Below are 22,907 nucleotides of genomic sequence, written 5' to 3' on the forward strand. Positions count from 1 at the left end.
AAAAAAAAAATAATAATATCAGACATTATGATCTTAGAAAACGCTTTAGTGACGAACAGTTACAGACAGTAATATGTCGTGATATGTTATAAAATATTTTTATTAGGCTATATATTAAATTATATATTAAATTTATCTTCTAAAATAACAGACTACTCATATCACAACCGGTTTATTTCACCATTGGAGATCAGATCACACAAGACATGAGTTAAATTACTCTTTTTAAGGATTTAAGTAGGGTATTTAAAAGCGGTTGTTGTTTTTTTTTCACTAGACGGTTGTCTTTGGAGATGATATACCTATAGCCTACTTGACCTCTGATTTAATGAAATAAAATTCGACAGAAATGAAGAATGACACTCCTCGATGATGACTACAGCTTTAATAACACAGATGAAAGAGCCATGGGGCGATAATAAGCTCTACCGGTAAAAATAATCTAAAAGCAAACTGATTAATGCATCAGTAATAGGCTACTAATATTAGTTATAATAATAATAATAATATAGGCTATTAGTAATAACGATAGTGATAGTATTAAAGATAGTAGTAGATATTTAAAATAATCAGACTAGGCTACTTACAGGGCAAAGGGCGCGTTATCACTGCTCAGCTGTTCGTTTATTAAATAAACAATGCAGTCGCGCAGTAACCACGCGCCGCTTATCAGATACAATCACAGATTCTATGGATAGAATAACCCTTCAAAAAAGTGCGACTTATAGTCCGGTGCGACGTATATATATGTTTTTTTCGTCTTCATAATGCATTTTTTGGCTGATGCGACTTAAACTCCGGAGCGACGTATAGTCCGGAAAATACGGTAGTTTAAAGTGATCTTCATTGAAAAGAACAGTGCTTTTCATTCAAAAATAAGGACATTTCAAAGTGACCCCAAACTTTTGAACGGTAGTGTACCTTAACTGAATTAGAGCAGTAGTGGACTTTTGGATCCTGCTGTATAACGACACACAGGCTTATCACATCACATGTTCAACGTACCACATGCTTCTCTGTCAGAAGCCACAAGTGCGACATCACACGACAATCAACACACGACAAACACACACACATTCTCATGCACACTGCCATTATCACGGGACCATGGCACAGTTTACTGAAGTCTGAAGCTCAGTACATATGGAACAAACATTAAGGTGACCATCAAGCTTAAAATCAGTCAAAAAACTAAACAGAAAACCATCCATCCATCCATCCATCCATCCAAACCCAGGATCATCTTCTTAACTTAACATGAGCTGTTTTGTAACAGACAAACATTTCTGCATTTTGGACAGCAAAGAAGTGAACAATGACGTCAGGAATCCTAATCGGATTACGAGCAACTTGAAATGACTTGATGTGAGAGTGACAGGACGTTTACAAGAAACACACAGGACACTCAAGGTATGGTATGATGATAAAATATCATATCACCATTACACACTGTTATCAAGTCAGTATAACGTGATTGCTCCTGTGTTCCTGCAGTGAGCTGAGGCTTCCTGGTAGTGTAGGTGTTAAATCCATTATCGATCATTACCAGTTCTCACTAACTAGTTCTCTCCTCTCACACGACCGCGTGGAGTTCGAGTGCAGCTCGCTCAAAGGAACGTTCCAGCGGCCCTCTTCCATGTGCTTGCTTAGTGTCACTCTGCTAACTGAACAGGAAGTGAGTGACACCATCCTTCCCATCCGGTTCTGCTCTCCGGGGGGTCATTTAGCAACCGTGCACGCACAAGTGAGCGTGATTTAAGTTCTTGTGCATGAGGATATGTCCATCCATCCATCATCTAGGACTATGGGCGAGAGGTGGGGTACACCCTGGACAAGTCGCCAGATCATCGCAGGGCTGACACATAGAGACAAACAGCCTGTGGGTGGTAGAAATGGGCAACTGGACTTGCTTGAAGATTCTTGAAAACGCTTCACCTCTCGTCCAAAAGGCTTCCTCAGTTCTGTCTGACTAATAGGGAGTATCAGATATTTAGTCAGACAGAACTGAGGAAGCCTTTTGGACGAGAGGTGAAACGTTTTCAAGAATCTTCAAGCAAGTCCAGTTGCCCAGTTCTACCACCCACAGTTTACTATGACCTGGATGATTGAGAATATTCACAGACAAGAAACAAACAGCCATTCACACTCACGGTCAATTTAGAGACACCCAATTAGCCTAACCTGCATGTCTTTGGACTGTTGGGGAAACTGGAGCACCCGGAGGAAACCCACGCGGACACGGGGAGAACATGCAAACTCCACACAGAACGGCCCTCGCCGGCCACTGGGCTCGAACCCAGAACCTTCTTGCTGTGAGGCGACAGCGCTAACCACTACACCAGGATGTGTGCAGAATTAGAATTACACCTGTCCCTAGTGGTAGAAAAGTGTAATTAACGGTTGATAAACCGTATACACGCGAATCATCAAATTCTACTCTCGGGTTTTTAGAAACAGCCACAGAAACCTTTCAACAAGAAATTGGAACCGAGACCAAAGAGCCAAACAACGACATGTATGACACACATTCCTATTGCTCACGCGACTATACATATACATATATTTCCAAATATGACGAGGTATTCTCAGACCATCGCAGCTTCACAAAAGGTACCCGGGGCACTAGATTACAGCCAATCAGCTGTTTGGCAGTGCCGGTGATTTGGGTCATGATTTGTTGATGTAAATGTGTGCAGCTGTATGTGTAGGATTGATCAGTATCCAGTGCGTATAGCTGTGTATGAATGAGACGGACTCAAGGCCAGGAATAGTTCAGGGTTAGAACGCTCAGTCTCCTGCCTGTTAGTTATCTCAGTCGGATTAGTCTCTGCAACGTTAAAATGGCCTCGCTGTGGGTTTCATCGAAACTAAGAACTTGGTGAGTAAATCAGTGTCACAACGGCCTATATTTAGTAGCATCTTGATAACGCTGTAAATTAGACAGTTAACATGAGACGATATGAGAATGTTAACCGGCACAGGCCCTGTGGGAAACACTACCTTAGGCGTGGTCTGTCCGTCTTCACTCTCCTGACCACTGAGGGGGAAGAGAAGAAAAGAAACTGATCAACAGAAATTATATAACACCTGTAAGGAATGAAGCATTGCGGGTGTGCTGTCACTGGGAAATCATCAACAGGGTGTTGTGATGACGTGCGGTTACTGTTACCGCACAGAACTGGATGAGTTTCCTATAACGGCACGTCCCAAAGTCGTTTATTCATGTTAAGGACACAGCGGTTTACCGACAAGCACGATTTTTAATTCATTAATCAATTCCTTCATGCATGTAATGTTCCTGTTCTCACGTCCTGTTACGCTTTATCAACTACAGACATACATTCGCTCTCCAGCCTCTCTTTTAATCGCTCTTCAAGTTAAAGAGAAAGTGCAAACCAGGAACGCTTTCCCATGACGGAACCCACACTGAGTATGAGAAAGCACTGACACTGGAGACTCCTTCGGTAAATGTTAAATCAACATCTCACACACAACCATATTTCTTAGGCCGAATCCCATTTCACCCCTTGGACCAACCCCTTGGCCCTTCCCCTCCATTTTGTGCGTTCACGTGAAGGGGTAGGGGTATCCCAATCCCAGTTAACGCGGAGGGGTAGGGGAAGGGGTAGGGCTTCTGTACCCCTCCAAACGGAGATTTTCCTGGAGCTGACTCCGAACGAAGGGGTTTGAGTGATTTCCCACAATGCCATGCGGATTTCAGCGAGATTTCATGCGGATTTCAGAAAGATGGCGGTTCCCGCGGCGAAAGATTGTCATAAATGTATTTTCTCCATTATTTACGTGTTTTAAGTTGTTATCCAGAGGAAACACGACGCTTGATTCGCTTTCGAGCTGAGAATGAGCAGCGATTTCTGAAATCCAAGCTGCTGCTAAAAAGCTTTGGGAGTGAGTATTGTTTTCGGTTGCTTGACTGCGTACGTTTTGTTCTGTTATTCTCGCTTTTATTGTTTACATGAGTGTTCTGACACCTCATTCTGTCGGATGTGGTGCACGAAGCGCCAAAGATATCCCATTCAGTGGTGTTAGTTAACAAATCACACCCTGCCAGCAGAGATCTCTGGCTCTGACTGTAGCGGCTGGTCGCAGCCAATGACGCATTTGGTCGCGTTTTGCTAACGTAAACGCTGACGGAGGTACGCGATGACGTATGCGATCGTTGAAGGGCTATCCCAATACGTAAGGGTTGAATTTCAAGCCCTATCCCTTGTAGCTCAGTTTCAAGGGGAAGGGCCAAGGGGAAGGGGTAGGGGTAGGGGTAGAAATTAGAATTGGGATTGGGCCTTAGTTGTCGAGTTATTTCTGAATATAAACCTGTGATTGAAACCTACAGTCCTGTGGAATAAAGCACAATAACGTACAGTTAATAAGATGACTTACTTCAGAGATTCGTCTACTGTGACCACTTCCACTGGGTAGAGTTTAATTCCAGACAAATCATCTGTGCTCATGTTCACTCTGAATATATAACACACACACACACACACAAAATGAAGAGCTAGAGAATATAAGGGCATTAATTCGAACACCCACATACACCTAAATACATATGATAAAAGAAAGTATAGATGACTTGCAACCACGTGATCAGAGTGTGCTACGTCATGAGCGTCCGCCATGATGGTGGATATACAAAGCAACGAGGACGGCAGCCGCTGAAAGCGTGTCCGTAAACGATGCTGAATTTTCTCAGTATTGCCACAATTTGAACGATCGAGCGAGGATTCGATACAAAGAGAAGATAGATATGTGGGGTTTTGACCCGTTTTATTTTAAAAAGCAGTGTTGTATAAAGTACTGGGAAATCACACTCAAGTCAAAGTATTGGTACCCTTCCAAAAAATGACTTTGGTAAAAGTCAAAGTCACTGACTGAAATGTTACTTGAGTTAAAGTCTTAAAGTATCTGACATTTCTTGCACTTAAGTATGACAAGTAATGCAAAAATAAATGTACTCAAGTAATGTAATTAAAAGTACACGTAAAAGTAAACAAGCAAAGGCAATCTGAATTTGTAATATTTTTTATATTTTGGTAAACTGAAGGTAATTTGTCACCAATGGTTCATGACAAGCAATTACACTGCTGAAAACAGAGGTGCACACACAACCACTATAAACAGGAAAAAAATAAATTGGGAGAAAAATGAAGCTGCCTATCTGGCATCTGAAGATGGAGACCACAGTTTTGACACTTTTTTCTCATTTTTTTCCTTTGTTTTTTAAACTAAGAGAAAAGTACTGAAAATTAGGCATATATCACACCATTAAGAAAAAAAAACATAAAAAAAAGCTGCTACTGTTATTGCACTTTATAAACTATGGAGGTGCATACACGACCAATTGCTGTCATAATAATCAAAAGAAAAAAGTAATTTGGAGAAAACTGAAAAACCTGAGAAAACCTCGATGTGTTTCTTTAGATTGGACGGGGAGTTTCTATAAGATAGAATTTCCACGTTTTTTGGAAGGCATAAGAGGCACTTCATTCGATAGGACGAATCCTTCACATCAACGTAAGAGAACATTGTGTTCAAATACAGCCAGGGGTGCTCATCATCAGGTTCCTCTTCATTTGTAGCCGAAGTAGCTGCTGTCTCTGTCTAGCCTGGGCCCGCCCATCCTAAGCGTGACGCAACACGAGGGCCTGTTGCGAGCTTAGTCTGGCCAGGCAAGCTATCTACAGCTCTTCCAAGCTCCCGAAAAATCGGGAGCCAATCAACTTTGAGCATCTCCAACGGCCCTGGGTAGAGGCGTGTTCAAGGCACTGACGTAGTAGAACTGCGACCGGAAGCCATAGATTGTTTACAGAATCTATGCCGGAAGCGCTTCATTCACTAGAAACATTACGAACATGGAGCAAGTTCTCATTGAAAACAGAGCAAAGAGCAGCCCTGGAGGTATTTATTGAAAGGAAGGACGTTTTCGCCTTGCTCCCGACCGGCTTCGGTAAGAGTTTAATCTACCAGTTAGCCCCGTCGCGTCACATACGTCAGGGGAAAGAGTGATGTGATTGGTTTAAGCTTCGTCACAGCCTTTTCTGGCTTCGACCAGTAGCAAACTGAGGCATTTCAGGGAGGCGGGTCAACCACGCACTTTGGGAAACGGTTGGGCTTAATATCTTTGCCAGACCAAATGCTCGCAGAGCTTTGAAGTCGCGTTAGCCAGACTAGTCTCCGTCTCCTCTTCCATCAGGGCTGTTGATTGCGAAGCTAGTTTTCTGCTTACTGCGTGAAGCCAACAGGTGTAGCCTACTGGTTGTCATGCGCAAGTGGTGAACAAGCCCAGGCACGTCCTGACTTCGTTGCAGTCAGTGGGGCTAAAACACTTTTTTTTTCCTTTCTTTTTTTGTAACGAGTAACTAAACGGCTCTTTGAAAATGTATCGGAGTAAAAGTATGCAATTAAGTTAAAAAAATATAGTGAAGTAAAAGTGAAGGTTCTCAAAAATTTGAAAACTCAAGTAAAGTACAAAATCTCCCAAAATGTGCTTAAGTACAGTAGTGAAGTATTTTTACTTCGTTACTATACAACACTGTTAAAAAGTCAGACTTTTCTGAAGATAAGATGCTTCTACCGACCATCAAGTATGAATACAGGTCATTTCGTCCAAAGCCTTTTTCATACGCACTATTAATTATTTTATATTTCAGGTATTTGTTTGTTTGAAAAAAGGAGGAACTCTCAATGGAATTTGACTGAAGCAAAACACATTTTTTTAAAGCAAATGAGTGCCATAGTACATGCGCTTTGACACTAAAGAGAGCACTAAGGGGGGTAACCACGTCCGCCCGTGCCACTTGCCGATCCTAGGATGAGTTAACTCCCTTGTCATTGCAGGTTGCTCACTTGCATGCCTATGTTACTGGCTGGATCATATTAAATCTTCAGGCGTGGAGCAACGCTCTCGCAGGGACTTTGTTTGCGAATTCCGGACCAATGCGCGGTCCTACCGACCTGAGACCGTTCTCTTTCAAAGGGGGAGGCTTCGAGGGAGGTGCGTGTAAAATTTGGTTTCACTGTGAGCTCCGTTGGCCAAGTTATTATTAATTTTTAAAGCCAGCTGGATCATGTTAAAGGTACCCTTCCACCAAAAACGTTTAATACTGGCTCTTTTTGAAACACCATAGTTCACTCCGAGTTGCATATGCATGCTGCATGTGAAAATGTAATTCTACCCCCATTCCCTGTATTAGCTTATGAAAGAAAATAGTCGGAAAAACGAGCGGATCTGAAAAAGCCATACGATCTTACGTCACTTCGTAAATTAGTATTCATGGCCTCGCCTACCTTGGCTTGCGACCACCCATGGGAAGGAAGTTCGGATTTAAGTGCGAGGAGAGATAGCAGAGCCAGTGTTGCAGATTGGGTGGTTTTAAGTGCATTTTGGCGGATTTGAACATATTTTGGGCTTGGAAACGTCAGCACTATCTGGCAACACTGAGCAGAGCCCATCTCATCAGTAGCGAACGAAGAGGACCTAACAGCAAGTCGAAAACATGGCCGAACAAGTTCATGCCTGTGTTATTTGTGGCAGTAACACATCAACGTTGCATTTCTTGCCCAAGATAGAAGAGGTGAAGAAGAAATGGTTGGAATTTATCTTTGGAACACCACCAGCGAAGTATAATGCAGCGTTAGTACTGTGTTCTGATCATTTCAACCACAGTGACTTTTCAAACTTTGGTGCCTTCAGTAGTGGTTTTGCTTCGAGGTTGTTTTTAATCCCTGGATCTGTGCCGTCAAGACGATCGACCACCAGCTCACAAGCTGTAAGTAAAACATGAACTTTTTGTTCGAAGGTTTTTGTTACAAAATAGCATGTTCATATTCTCCACGTTAGCATGCATGACATGGTCACAAGCTAGGCGGGGATGAGAGTTTTCCGCTTTTTCTGAGTAAAAAACGACCTTTTTATATTATGCCAAATCCGTTGAGAATTTTTTTTTTATTAATTTCGGGGGGTTGGGGTATGTTCCTTCATGCTGTTCAAACTTTATTAACTCCAACGATGTTTACACATTATTTGTAAGTCGCCATCTTTAGTCTCGTTTAAATCTCGTTGAATGTGATGTAAAATTCGTGTTATCTACATTGTTATTGGTCAAAACATCGACGTCAAGGCCATAATAGCCAGTCAAAACAGTTTTTACAAAGACACCCACATTCTTTTCTTTTTAAGTCACTCGTTCATTTTATTTGTTTGTTTGTTCAGTAAAAACCCAAACATTTGTTGAATTTTTCTTATTTCCTCGCGTCGCACCTCAATGACGTCAGCGCGCGGTATTTTTCCCTTCGCGGTTTGTTCCTTCTCTCTCGCCGTAGTGAGACACCCACATCTGCTTGTTCTGACCCACTGGAGGTAGCGTCACAGTGCTGTTAGCCAATCAGAGGTAACACGTTTACATGTTATGAATATTAATGAGTAAGAGCTGAAATCCTGTTGTTCTCCCGCCACCCACTCCTCCAGCAAACTAGAACAGCCTGAAACAGGAGAACCACAGCATTTTTTTCACCAAAACCAGCTCATAGGGCATTCATTCATACTAGAGACCACCGCACAATTAATGAAAAAACGATGCAAGGAGACCTTTAAATCTTTAGGCGCGGAGCAGTGCTCTTGCGGGGCTTTCATTCGCAAACACCGGAATACCTGAAATATAAAATAATTGATAGTGCGTATGAAAAAGGCTTTGGATGAAATGTCTTAACTATTGGACGAAATGGTCATTGGACGAATCCCCTCGTCTCCTCTCTGTACTAAGCCTCAGAGTTTCCTCGCCCTCTTTCTGAATCACAGACGGAATTCTAAAATATCGGAACGTGCCACGGTCACGAGTACTGTTGTGACCACAACCATATACAGCACAAAGATATGGCAGAGCTAAAAGAACGCTTAAAGCAGTGAAAAAACAAAGAGAGCTGCGCACGCGTGACTATGTTTTGTATGGAATGTCGCTTGACCGCGCATTTGTATATCCACCAAAGTGGCCGACATCTGGGTTTCTATTTTGCTTTGACGTCACTTGCAAGCCAAGGATATCATATCATATGGTTCTGCATATACTCTGGTGACCTTTTCAGCTTTAGTGTTCAAGAAGTAAATCCTGTCCAGTCTTCTCTACTACATCTGAGGTAAGCAGAAAATGTGCATAAATTGAATCTTTACGATGAACATCAGAACCTTTACCTGCTAGGATTCTGCAACAGCTCCACGGCCTCTTTCAGTGGGCTGATCAGGTTAACCTTCGACCTGTCGGAGACATAGTGCTTTTAGTCTCAAAGGTGACATATCCTACTCATTTTCCACAAGTTGACACAGTTCCCGGAGGCCTTAATGAAATGTCTGTGACATGATTTGGTTAAAATACTCCAAGGATAAAGCCCCACAGCCCCCCTCCCCTTGTCTAAGCAGCCCCGTTCCGAACAGCTGATCTGAGAGTGCCTGTTCCTTTAAAAGATAAAGAGCCACTGATCACCCCGCCCCCTTCTTCCTCCAGCCAATCAGGAATATTCTTTCACAAAGGCAGTTCTCAACCCATGAGTGGAGATATTCAGATGAGGGGGGCGCGACAATGCAAATGATGCGACAGAGAGTGGAGGCGAATCTGAACAGCTTCTTGTTGAAACACGTTTTTGAGAAACAGGTAGAACAAAAGAAACTAACTGGGTGTCTTTTATCTCAGAGTGTGTGGGTTCTATGTGCACAAGGACTGAAACAGTCAGTTTTTCATAATAATATGTCCCCTTGAATTGCTGGGTTTCAGTCACGTGGCTTTTCTTAGCGGTTTTACCAGAAGTGAAATAGCTGGTGGTCTAAACGGCTGCTGTAGTGCAAATAACTAGCGATAACTTATCAGAGTACGCTCATAATCTAGAAGCCACTGCTCGCTTTAGATATATCCAGAAGACTGCTATGTGCAATGGAATCGACCCCTACAGTCTGGGAAAGAAGGATTTGTCATACGATCTCGAAAACTACCCTTCCCCGACATCTCGAACTATCTGGTGCTGCAGACGTCCTTCTACACCGCAAAACAGATGAAAACGTGGAAGAGTATGGAGGCTTACAACTTTTTTCTATATGTGACTGGGTAAAGGACCTCGCTATCAAGTCGCTGCCGAATGAATCCTGTATTGTTTTTGCCCGTGTAAGTATGTTTTTTTTAAGCTTTTCGTTCACGTCTTTACAACGAAGCGCTGCAAGTTGAAGTGTAAACAACCAACAGTTCGCTTGATTCTCACTTGTGTTGGCTCTTATCTCTCAGGTAAATCATTCACAAAGATCATCAGAAACCCCTTTAAAGACCCGGATCTTAGTTAAACAAGACGGAGAAGAAGTGATCATGGCGCATTGTAACTGTACGGCTAGGGAAGAATTTTGTCGCTACCTTCATGCATATGGACTTTGTGAGGAGTAAACAAAGAAACAGCTGGGGACTTTAGCGCTTTGTGACTAAAAAAACAAACAAACCATAAAATAACAACACATAGCAAGAAAAGCACTTGGAAAACGCTAACAACAGAGCTGAGAGGGAAATACAAACCAAGTGATCACTGCAAACTCGAGCATGCTTCGACTCGGCTCCCTTCGATTTCAGTGAGAGGTTCAAAAGCCACCTTTCTCGACGTCTTTCTATGAAATCCTGTGTTTGTTCACCATTTTTTATTAGTTCATAGGGAACCCTGAAGAAACTTTTATCAGTTTCACAGTTTGATCGATTCAAACAATCTAAAACAACACAAGCGTAAGGTATTTTTCATGCGAACAATGCACCTTCTCTGTACAAACGCTTTGTCAAATGAGCTTTGGTTGACCACCAGCTAAAGTTTTGAATAACTAATGAGGCGGATGTGACATCATGTGAAACCCAGCAATACCCGCGACATTTCCTCATGAGTGGCACAACAGAAACGTGTTTGCCATATTATCAGGAGATCATGAGTTCAAATCCCAACTCTTTCACATTCACGCACAGCTGGGAGAGAAACGTTAGCTGTGCTGTCTGGACAGGAGGGATGACATACTCTCACTCCCCTGTCAGTCACAGAGACATGAGCCAATCACAGGCATGTGTAAGCTCTCATACAGTTGTGGTCGGAAGTTTACATACAGTGACATGAATGTCATGGCAATATTTGGGCTTTCAGTAATTTTTTTTTGAACTGTTCTTTTTCTGTGGCAGAATGATTGTACAGCATACAGCTTTAATTAATAAAAAAACACTAGAATTTGGTACATAAGTTTTAATTTTGGGGGGGTTTTCTGAAATCAACACGGTCAAAATTATACATACATGGTCAAAAATTTACATACGCTCACTTAGGTTATTAATTCAGGGGTGCTGAAACTTCCAAAATATCTCTTATCTTGCCAAGGCCAAGATCTCTTAAGTTCCTGTTAGTGATCATGATTGACTACAGCTGGTAGCTTCTCTGTGCCTTCATAAAAATGGTTTGTTTACAGCACTCATTGGATTGACCACCACACAGTAAAATGGGAAAGTCCAAGGAGCTCAGTGCAGATCTGAGAAAGAGGATCACAGATGTACACAACTCTGGAATGTCTCTTGGAGCCATTTCTAAACAACTGCAAATTCCAAGATCAGTTCAAACAACTGTATCCAAGTTATTGTGAGGTGCAGTCACTTTGCCAAGCCACTTTGCTTCAAGAAAACCCAAAGTATCACCCTCAGCTGAAAGAAAATTGGCTTGGATGGTTAGGACCAACCTGGGAACCACCATGACACAGCCCTGCCATGAACTGGAAGCTGATGGATCACTGTCTACAGTTCAGATCATCATGGACTAAGAGGCTACTATCCAAGAAATAACCTCCTGCTCCAAAATTGACACCTTCAAGCTTAACTAAAGTTTGAAGCTGACCACACAGACAAAGAAAAAGCCTTCTGGAGGATAGCTGTATGGTCAGATGAGACAAAGATTGAGTTGTTCGGCCATAATGACCACCATGTACAGAGGGACACTGTACCAGGTGGTAGTGGTGGTAGGATCATCATGCTCTGGGGCTGTTTTGCTGCCAGTGGAACTGGTTCATTGCACAAAGTGGATGGAATAATAAAGAAGGAGGACCACCTCAGAATTCTTCAGCATAAACCATCAGAAACTTGAACATGACTTGGGACTTACAACAGGACAATGAACCCAAACACACATCAGAGCTGGTTGTGGAGGATAAAGCAGGCTAACATTAAGCTTAAAACAAGCCCTGACTTCAACCCTATTAAAAATACATGGACCGTGCTTATAAGTCGAGTCCATGCCAAGAAAAAAAAACAAATTTAATTGAACTCTACCAATTCTACCATGAAGAGTCATGAAATATCCAACCAGAATTCTGCCAGAAGCTTGTTCATGGTAAACAAAAATGTTTGGTCAAGGTGAATCTTGCAAAGAGACATTTCACCCAAATATTAGGTGTGCTGTATGTATAATTTTGACCCTGTGTTGATTTCAGAAAACCAAAAGAAAATGAAAACTTGTGCACCAAATTCTAGTGTGTTGTTTTTAATTAAAGTTGTATGCTGTACAATCATTCTGCCACAGAAAAAGAACAGTTCAAAGAAATTACTGAAAGCCCAAATATTGCCACGACGTTCATATCCAAGATGACATTCATGTCACTTAGGGTGCATCAGTTGCCCTCACTTTCATCAAATCTGATGCATTTGTGTTTGGGTGTTCCTTTTCACCAATAAAGACATCCTGTAAAATTTTTTGACCATATTCAAAAGTCTAATGGTGGCACCATGAGGTTCATTTTTTGCCAAAAAACGCTTATTTTATGTTTTCGCGTAAGGTTTGAATCACAATGTTGGACTCCATTTATTGATTTCTTGTGACCCAGAGATCATGTTAAGAACCTTTGCAAGGGATTGAGAAGCATTAATGTGATTCATAATACATTTGTATTGTTTAAAAGTAGTTGAACAATGATTCAATGAACAGCAAAAACTCAAACTGTGCTTGATAATATATGTATTTAGAATATGTACTAAAAATGTGTATCTAAGATATTTGGTATACTCTATAAGGTGCTATAATGTTTCATGAAAAGTGATCGAAATTTTGTCATAAAAGTCATAAAATAGCAGCTTTTTCCATAACTTTGAGCTCCTGGTGCCACCATTAAACTTTTGAATTTTGTCAAAATATTTCACCCAGTGAGTTTTCTTACCAAAAGGAACATAAAAACAAAAATGCATCATGATCGGAGGAACTTTTCATTTTTAGGGGGCAACTGATGCACCCTAATGTCACTGTATGTAAACGTCTGACCACAACTGTATGCAGAAGAGGGTGGATAGCACTGAGTGTGTTACACCACCATGAGACACAGCTGATGAGTTTAAAGACATGGCAGGGGCTCATTTCTAACCAGCAGAAGTTCAATAACGGGACAGTTCTCAGGATCGGCTCTGGATCCACCGTGACCATGACCAGGATCAAGCGCTTACTAAAGACAAATGAAGGAACACTGCTGCAAGCAAGTTAGAGAGCGTTACGCTAGATGTCTGTTTTTATTTCCATTTTTTGCCCTTTCTGTAACTATAAATAATTATAGCCTGTAACTTTTTAAAACGCTATTTAACCTGAACTACCAGCCAGACATAACGCTTATTCTGTTAGTTACTTGTAGGAACATCGTAGGGCTTCAGGTCTATACTCTCAAAAAGAAACGTCCCTTCAGTATGTGTCTTTTATAAGGAAAGGTGCCTGCGCTTTACCTCGATCACTTGACTTTGACAGTAAATCAGGGTGCATCAGTGTCCCCAATGAACTAGGAACGATTTTGAAATGTAAAATGTTACCTAATAAAGCACATGCCGAGCGGAGACAGAGGGAGAAGAATGGAAGGGTAGCATAAAGAAGGATACTCACGATTGCTCAACTGCCCAGTTACTGTCTTCCTCAATTCTGAGGGGCTCGTCGAAGTCAACACCTCGACCCTACACACACACACACACACACACACACCATCTCCAGCTGTCACCTGTCACGTGACAGCACAGTAAGGGACTGACTGGCTGGAATTGATAATGGACCTTTGTTATCACCATGGCTAACACACACACACACACACACTGAAGACTTAAATCTGCTGATGACATGAAATCTAAAACAAAGGAAGAATGAAAGCTTTGACACCTGCATGAATGAAAATGGCAAAAAAAAAAAAATCAGACTTATTGACTATCTGAATGATTATGTCCCGTTTTATTCGAAAGAAGTGTTAATGTTAGCATTAGTATTGGAAGTTAGAAAGCTCAGAGGAGGATATGTAATAAAGGGTCACGGAAGCAGATTTCTGGGATAAATCCATTTATTTGCGTATAGGTAACATATAACTGGAAACCTTTGGCGGTTATACTGACCGTTTGCTTTATTAGGAACACCTGTACATCTGCTCAGTCATGCGGTTATCTAATCAGCCAATCATGTGACAGCAGCACAATGTGTTAAAACCATACAGATTCAGGGTCAGAGCTTCATTTGGTGTTCACGTCACACATCGGAATGAAGAAAAAGTCCGATCTCTGAGACTTGGCATGGGTGTTGGTATCAGATGGACCGGTTTGAATTTTTCAGAAACTGATGATCTCCTGGGATTTTCACACACAACAGTCTCTTGAGTTTACACAGAATGGTACGAAAACTGAGAAACATCTTGTGTGTGAGTGGAGGATCTGCAGCCTGAAACGCCTTGCTGATGAGCGAGCAGAGGAGAATGATCAGACTGGTCTGAGCTGACAGGAAGGAAAGAGTCACTCAAATAAATCAAGTCAAGTGGGGTTTTATTGTCATTCTTCTACACAGAATGAAATGTTGCTTCTCCAGGACCGTGGTGCAACACATCATAGGACACTCCCCTCCCATTGGACAGCTGAAGACTGGAAGAAGACCAGATGATTTGTTTCTAATCTTCATGTATCCAGTGTGGGTGGGTCTGTGCCCACGATGGCCTCAGGTTCCTGTTGCTGGCTGACAGGAGAGGACCCTGATGTGGTCTTCTGCTGTTGGAGCTCATCCACATCAAGGTTGAATGTCATATGCATGCTGAGATGCTTTTCTGCTCACCACGGTTGTAAAGAGTGATTATATGAGTTACTATATCCTATCTGGCAGCTCAAATCAATCTGAGACCATTTTCCTCTGACCTCTCCTATCAACAAGGCATTTCCACCCACAGAATTGTCACTCACTCAATGTTTTTTTGTTTTTCGCACCATTCTGTGTAAAGAGGAAAGTCTCTCTAGAGCCTGTTGTGCGCGAAAATCCCAAGAGATCAGCAGTTTCTGAAACACTCAGACCAGCCCATGTGGTACCAACACCCACATCACTTTTTAAAGATCACATAAATGTAAAGCGACCTTGAGTTTGAGAAAGGCGCTATATACAGTGGTACCTGAAAGCTTGTGAACCCTTTAGAATTTTCTATATTTCTGCATAAATATGACATAAAACATTATCAGATTTTCACACAAGTCTTAAAAGTAGATAAAGAGAACCTAGTTACACAAATGAGACAAAAATATTATACTTCGTCATTTATTTATTGAGGAAAATGATCCAATATTACATATCTGTGAGTGGCATAAGTATGTGAACCTCTAGGATTAGCAGTTAATTTGAAGGTGAAATTAGAGTCAGGTGTTTTCAATCAGTGGGATGACAATCCGGTGTGAGTGGGCACCCTGTTTTATTTAAAGAACAGGGATCTATCAAAGTCTGATCTTCACAACACATGTTTATGGAAGTGGCACGAACAAAGGAGATGTCTGAGGACCTCAGAAAAAGCGTTGTTGATGCTCATCAGGCTGGAAAAGGTTACAAAACCATCTCTAAAGAGTTTGGATTCCACCAATCCACAGTCAGACAGATTGTGTACAAATGGAGGAAATTCAAGACCATTGTTACCCTCCCCAGGAGTGGTCGACCAACAAAGATCACTCCAAGAGCAAGGCGTGTAATAGTCGGCGAGGTCACAAAGGGCCCCAGGGTAACTTCTAAGCAACTGAAGGCCTCTCTCACATTGGCTAATGTTAATGTTCATGAGTCCACCATCAGGAGAACACTGAACAACAATGGTGTGCATGGCAGGGCTGCAAGGAGAAAGCCACTGCTCTCCAAAAAGAACATTGCTGCTCATCTGCAGTTTGCTAAAGATCATGTTGACAAGCCAGAAGGCTATTGGAAAAATGTTTTGTGGACGGATGAGACCACAATAAAACTTTTTGGTTTAAATGAGAAGCATTATGTTTGGAGAAAGGAAAACACTGCATTCCAGCATAAGAGCCTTATCCCATCTGTGAAACATGGTGGTGGTAGTGTCATGGTTTGGGCCTGTTTTGCTGCATCTGGGCCAGGACGGCTTGCCATCATTGACGGAACAATGAATTCTGAATTACACCTGCGAATTCTAAAGGAAAATGTCATGGACATCTGTCCATGAACTGAATCTCAAGAGAAAGTGGGTCATGCAGCAAGACAACGACCCTAAGCACACAAGTCGTTCTACCAAAGAATGGTTAAGAAGAATAAAGTTAATGTTTTGGAATGGCCAAGTCAAAGTCCTGACCGTAATCCATTCGAAATGTTGTGGAAGGACCTGAAGCGAGCAGTTCATGTGAGGAAACCCACCAACATCCCAGAGTTGAAGCTGTTCTGTACGGAGGAATGGACTAAAATTCCTCCAAGCCGGTGTGCAGGACTGATCAACAGTTACCGGAAATGTTTAGTTACAGTTATTGCTGCACAAGGGAGTCACACCAGATACTGAAAGCAAAGGTTCACATACTTTTACCACTCACAGATATGTAATATTGGATCATTTTCCTCAATAAATAAGTGACCAAGTATAATATTTTGGTCTCATTTGTTTAACTAGGTTCTCTTTATCTACTTTTAGGACTTGTGTGAAAATCTGATGATGTTTTAGGCCATATTTATGCAGAAATATAGAAAATTCTAAAGGGTTCACAAACTTTCAAGCACCACTGTAAATGTAATTTATTATGGAACTTATTATCACATGTTTAGGCACTGAGCTCTGCTCTGCTGTTGACTGAATTTAAAAAATCTTGGCACCGTACACTCATAAAAAGCTATCGACTATTTTATTGAGCTTTTTATTAATACCCTTCATCAGTTGGGGTTCGACATCACTGTGCCAACGGCCTGTAAAAAGGTAGATAAATACAAGTACGCTGGAGGAACTGACACTCCTCAATCAGACTGAAATATGGCAGGCATAAACACTGAAATCCTTCCCTCGCTGAGAGCAGATATCACTGTGCTCTGATCTGGTGGCGACGAAAACAACTCCGTCAGAGATGGAACGGAGATCTTACCTGTGTGCTCAGATGATGTAAAGTCACTACACACTAAAGACAGAGCTGACCAGCCTACATGAAAAATGCCTAGACATGGAAGAAAGGATGAGGAGATCGAACAGCTGAATATTGAATGTGGCAGAAACTCCCTGCTCAAGATCCCCAGACTTCATCTCCAAACTGCTCAAGGAAGCCCTCGGTATGGATAAAGGCATTTGGATTGATAAATCTCCGACCATGAAAACCTGGAGATAAACCTTGTGTCGTTGTGGTTCAGCTACATTATTACTGGGACTGTGTGAAGATCCTCCCTCCCTGTGAGCCAGAGAAGCTGGTCCTCTGTACTTCAAGGGGGTCACAATTTCCATATTCCCCAACTATCCCCATGTGTGACTCGAGCTAGAGCTGCATTCAGAACTGCTTCGTGGGCACGAAGGCCTCTGATATGGCATTATCCATCCAGCAAAGCTTCGTATCACAGACGATAGTACTGAAACACAACTTCAGGACTCAGGCCAAGTTTACATTAGACCGTATCTGTCTCGTTTTCTTCGCGGATGCACTGTCCGTTTACATTAAAATGCCTGGAAACGCCGGGAAACGGGAATCCGCCAGGGTCCACGTATTCAATCCAGATCGTGTCTGGTCCGGTGTTGTGTAAACATTGAGAATACGTGGATACGCTGTGCTGAGCTCTAGCTGGCGTCGTCATTGGACAACGTCACTGTGACATCCACCTTCCTGATTCACTGGCGTTGGTCATGTGACGCGACTGCTGAAAAACGGCGCGGACTTCCGCCTTGTATCACCTTTCATTAAAGAGTATAAAAGTATGAAAATACTGCAAATACTGATGCAAATACTGCCCATTGTGTAGTTATGATTGTCTTTAGGCTTGCCATCCTTCCACTTGCAAGTGGTAAGTGATATGTGCTGGGATCACACACACAGCGGCTCAGTCCCGAATCACTGCTCGTGCGCTTCACTCGCGCGCTCTGTGAGCTGCGCAGGGCCGGAGTGCGCACCCTCCAGAGGGCACTCGCTGTTCAGGGCGGAGTGATTTGGAGCGCAGGATGCCTGCGGAGCCGAGCGTATCCGTGTATTGGTGTTGCTGTGTGCACGCAAATCGTGTATTGGTGTTGCTGTGTGCACACTAATCGTTTTAAAAACGTTAATCTGATGATCCGCTGATACGGTCTAATGTAAACCCCACCTCAGAGACAGCAGTGGGTCATGTGAAATCAAGCATTTTACCCAGGTCCTTATAGGCTTCTACACCATGGGACGACGCAGTGAACAGGACAAAGTTTTGTTCAGTGAGCGAGGATAAAGTCAGTCGGGTTCTGTATAAAATTTTCCTTTTTATTTTCTGCTGGCATCTGTTTCGAATATACTTTATTTTGCTAACTGGATTAAGTTCTAAAAGTCACAAATAGCCACTTCAGTTGTACTAAAAGAAACTGTATGTCACCATGCAAGTTGAATTTGGGAAAGATTGTATGTTTATGCAGCCAATTCGTTGTAGTCGAAAGAACTGTGTATTTATAAAGCGGGAGAGTATTTGTACTCGAGAGAGCTTCCTGAAAGGTTGGAATTATATCTGTTGAACTATTATGCTGATTTCATAATTCGCTTGTGCAGCAAAGGTATTTCTTGGACTAGAGCTGCTATTACTAAACAATTACAAGATCAACTGTGAGCTACTGCTCACTTACGTATCCCCCGCTCCTGCTTATATCAGAATGCAAGAAATCGAAGGAAAAGGACACTTACTATGAATGTTGACTTCAACAAATAATTAACCCTGAAACAAGTAAGTAAAGAGCAGTGTTCTCCCCAGTGATTTCAAATAGCATTTTGGTAAACTGTCATTTTGAAATAGTACTTTGCTTCTTGAAATAGCGTCAAAATCCACCCTATAGGTTTCATAAATACATTCAGTCAGTAAACAGAAAGTCGATGTGTGAAAGACCTGAAAACAGTATACATGGTATAGAACCCCAAGCTGAAGCTCGGTACCAAATATCAAGCAGTTGTGATTTGTAGTTGCTGAGAAAAGTGTTACGAAAATTTTGTAAATCCACGCTATATGTTTCATAACTACATTCAGTTGGTAAACAGGAAGTCTACGTGCGACAGACCTGAAAAAGGTATACATGGTATAGAACCCCAAGCTGAAGCTGTGTACCAAATATCAAGCAGTTGTGATTTGTAGTTGCTGAAAAAAGTGTTACAAAAATTTTGTAAATCCACCCTATAGGTTTCAGAAATACATTCAGTCGGTAAACAGAAAGTTGATGAGCGACAGACCTGAAAACGGTATACATGGTATAGAACCCCAAGCTGAAGCTCGGTACCAAATATCAAGCAGTTGTGATTTGTAGTTGCTGAGAAAAGTGTTACAAAAATTTTGTAAATCCACGCTATATGTTTCATAACTACATTCAGTTGGTAAACAGGAAGTCTACGTGCAACAGACCTGAAAACTGTATACACGGTATAGAACCCCAAGCTGAAGCTCGGTACCAAATATCAAGCAGTTGTGATATGTAGTTGGTGAGAAAAGTGTTACGAAAATTTTGTAAATCCACCCTATAGGTTTCAGACGGACGGAGATACGGACGGACAGAAGTAAAAAAAAAAAAACAAATAAAAAAACAACAGTACCCCCCCCACTTTGGAGGGGGGTATTATAATAAAAAGTCATAAATTTCCAAGAGTGAGAGCTGATGCATTATGGGGTATCTTTATTATACTTGTTGCATAAGCAGAGTTATTTGTTCGAATAGTTTTCCTACTACAAGCACTTCCATGTGTGGATTCTGTTCCAAGAGGTTTGGAGCCACCCTATCCCTAACACCCCTATTGGGTGTTAGGGATTCGGGCTGTTGTTCCCTGGGGTCAAATGGAAATTCTGTTCTAACAGGGATTGCTATTTGGGGATCTACTGCAACACGTCTTTATTTAGTAGTCTTACCTGTCTGTTTCCAGTTTTATGAAAGAACACTGTATGCATATACAGGTCAGAACGCAATGTATTCAAGTGTCATTTCTGTAATTTCACCTTTAAAGTGGATGATGAGTCCACCTCGTAACAAGCTAGCTGCTAATAGGCTAGCTCGCTGCCAGGTGAAGTTTGTAAGTTGGAATGTCACATCTTTAAAGCACACTGTCAAGCACAAAAAGGTACTTTTACATCTGAAACAACTTAATGTGGGACTTGCTTTCCTTCAGGAAAGGCTTTGAGGAGGATGGACAGGTCAGTGGTACCACTCCGAATTTAATTCAAAATCCAAAGGAATGAATAGCTACCCTCATTCATAAAAATGTGCAATTTTCTATCTCGAGGGTAGAAGCTGATACCGCAGGTCGCTATATCATGGTACTGGGTAGATTATACAATCTTCTTGTTATCTTGTTTATGCACCAAATTGGGACCTTAGCACTTTTTAATGAAATGCTGCTTTACCAAACCTAGATACACATCATCTCATTTTAGGAGGAGATACAAACTGAGTAATGTCACCTACTTTAAATCGCAGCTCACCCAAAACAGTGGCACCATCCAAATCAGCTGCTGTGATCCTGTTATTTCTCAAAACATATGGAGTGTTAGATACAGGGACGGATCCAGACCCATGCAACCGATGCACGTGCATCAGTCAGAAACATATGTGTCAGATAACGGAATCCAGGGACACATGTCCGCCCGGGGGCATTTTGAGTTATTGACGGATTCAGAAAGTACAGTTTCTAAGCTTTCCAATGATGCCTTCCATGTGGAGATCTGACAATATTTGAAGAATGTGTGGCCTTTTGAAAGTGTATACCTCTTAAAACAGGAAAGGGAGAAAATCGCCCTCAAATGGCCCTTTTCCACTACCCTTTTTCAGCTCACTTCAGCCCGACACGGCTCGCGTTTCGACTGTCTCAGAGCAGCACGACTCAGCTCGCTTCAGCCCTGCTTAGCACCCAAAATTCGCACCGTTTTGGAGTGGGGCTGAAGCGAGCCAAACCGAGCCGAGTGGGGCTAGGGCCGTGAGGAGACACTCCCCTGTGCACTGATTGATTAGGAGGAGTGTCCTCACATGCCCACATACGCCCCACGAGCACGCTGGGATCTGTAAACACCGTAAACCCGGAAGAAGAAGAATTACGAATTACGAGAATTTCTGAAGCCTTATGCGCCTCGCCTCATCTATACGCTCTTGCCAGTATCTGTTGGCGTTGTCGGTGACAACAAGCCACAGCACCAAGACCAGCAACACTAACGACTCCATGTCCATGTTTATTGTTTACTATCCGGGTCGTGAGACTACCGCTTAAAAGCTCACTGATGTCACTGTTTGCGCCGCCTAACGACATCACGTGACGTCCACCCACTTTCGCTAACTCCACCCAATGTGTCCACCCACTTCCAGCCAGCGCGGTTCAGCATGGTTGTAGTCGAAATGCAACTCCAACAGCCCCGCTCAGCTCGACTCAGCACGGCACGGCTCAGCCCGACTTGGCTGCGTTTGTAGTGGAAAAGTGGCAAAAGTTTTCCATCTCATCTACTCTGGGTGCAGGGCGGGCACATAATGGTGCTCATTTGCATGACATTAAGGAAAGCTCTACCCCCTACTAGCTAACACGATGCTACTTTCATGTAAACAAAGATCACCACGTCAATTTTCCTTCCATGCAAAGTATGCCCAAAACAATTATGAAGTACAAAAATAAGTCCTAAAGTATACTGTACTTTAACGTTTTGTGGTTGAAAAATTACTCACACCGTAAGAAAGAAAGCTAGCATGATGATAACAACTAACACAATGCTAGTTTCATGTAACCAAACCACAACACTCTCCGTTACATGCAAAAATAACCACACAGCCTTAGATTAATAAACTTACCCCATCAGAAAGAGAAACGTCGCCTTGCACACACCAATGCCTCCGATGGAATAATGTAGTCCTAGAACACTTCCTTTTGGTTGCGTTTTTTTTGCTAGAAATGGTTATCTCCGATGTAAATACCGTGTGTCTGTTTGCTTTGCGGTGTTTCAGCTCCTCTGCGATCTGTTTAGCTTCCTCATTCCATAGTGAAATTACACGCCTGTATGCAGCTTAAGTAGCCACGAGCTCAGCTCGTATCATACAGCTGATTGGCGAAAAAAAACAACAAAAGACTTAAATCATCATGTGAATGGCCCATATGGTAATTTACCCACACCCCCAGCAGGCTACAGTCCTGACAAAAACGAGACAATTTGCAACAAAAAATGTATGCTTTTCCAACAAAACAATCTATTATCTGAAATACTGATTGCATTCTTCAAGATCTCAACTTGCACATTATGGAAAAAAATGAAAATCACAAATTTTGAAAAAAAAAAAAGCTTCTTGCGATTTTCTCGGATTCGTTTCGGCTGACATGCGTCCCTGGATTCGGAGAGGTGTCACATATGTGCACCAGTTGGCATCGGTCATGGGGCGTTTGTTTACTTTACCACTAGCCAGCTACATAGCCACGCTCAACCAACAGACCAATGGTTCA

General features: G+C 42.2%; 1 protein-coding gene across 3 annotated transcripts in view; it reads right to left on the reverse strand.

Annotated features, from left to right (window-relative positions):
• Positions 1-22,907, reverse strand: part of lrch1 (leucine-rich repeats and calponin homology (CH) domain containing 1) — a 193,995-nt gene that overhangs the window by 54,415 nt on the left and 116,673 nt on the right. For all 3 annotated transcript variants that reach the window (XM_060937213.1, XM_060937214.1, XM_060937212.1), the window contains exons 10-13: positions 13,918-13,985; positions 9,206-9,268; positions 4,399-4,476; positions 3,001-3,037 (exon numbers count right to left, since the gene is read on the reverse strand). In XM_060937213.1, coding sequence (XP_060793196.1) covers positions 3,001-3,037; positions 4,399-4,476; positions 9,206-9,268; positions 13,918-13,985 — 246 coding nt within the window. The remainder of the gene's footprint in view (positions 1-3,000; positions 3,038-4,398; positions 4,477-9,205; positions 9,269-13,917; positions 13,986-22,907) is intronic.

The sequence above is a fragment of the Neoarius graeffei genome, chromosome 13, assembly GCF_027579695.1.
Source record: "Neoarius graeffei isolate fNeoGra1 chromosome 13, fNeoGra1.pri, whole genome shotgun sequence".
Classification (NCBI taxonomy): domain Eukaryota; kingdom Metazoa; phylum Chordata; class Actinopteri; order Siluriformes; family Ariidae; genus Neoarius; species Neoarius graeffei.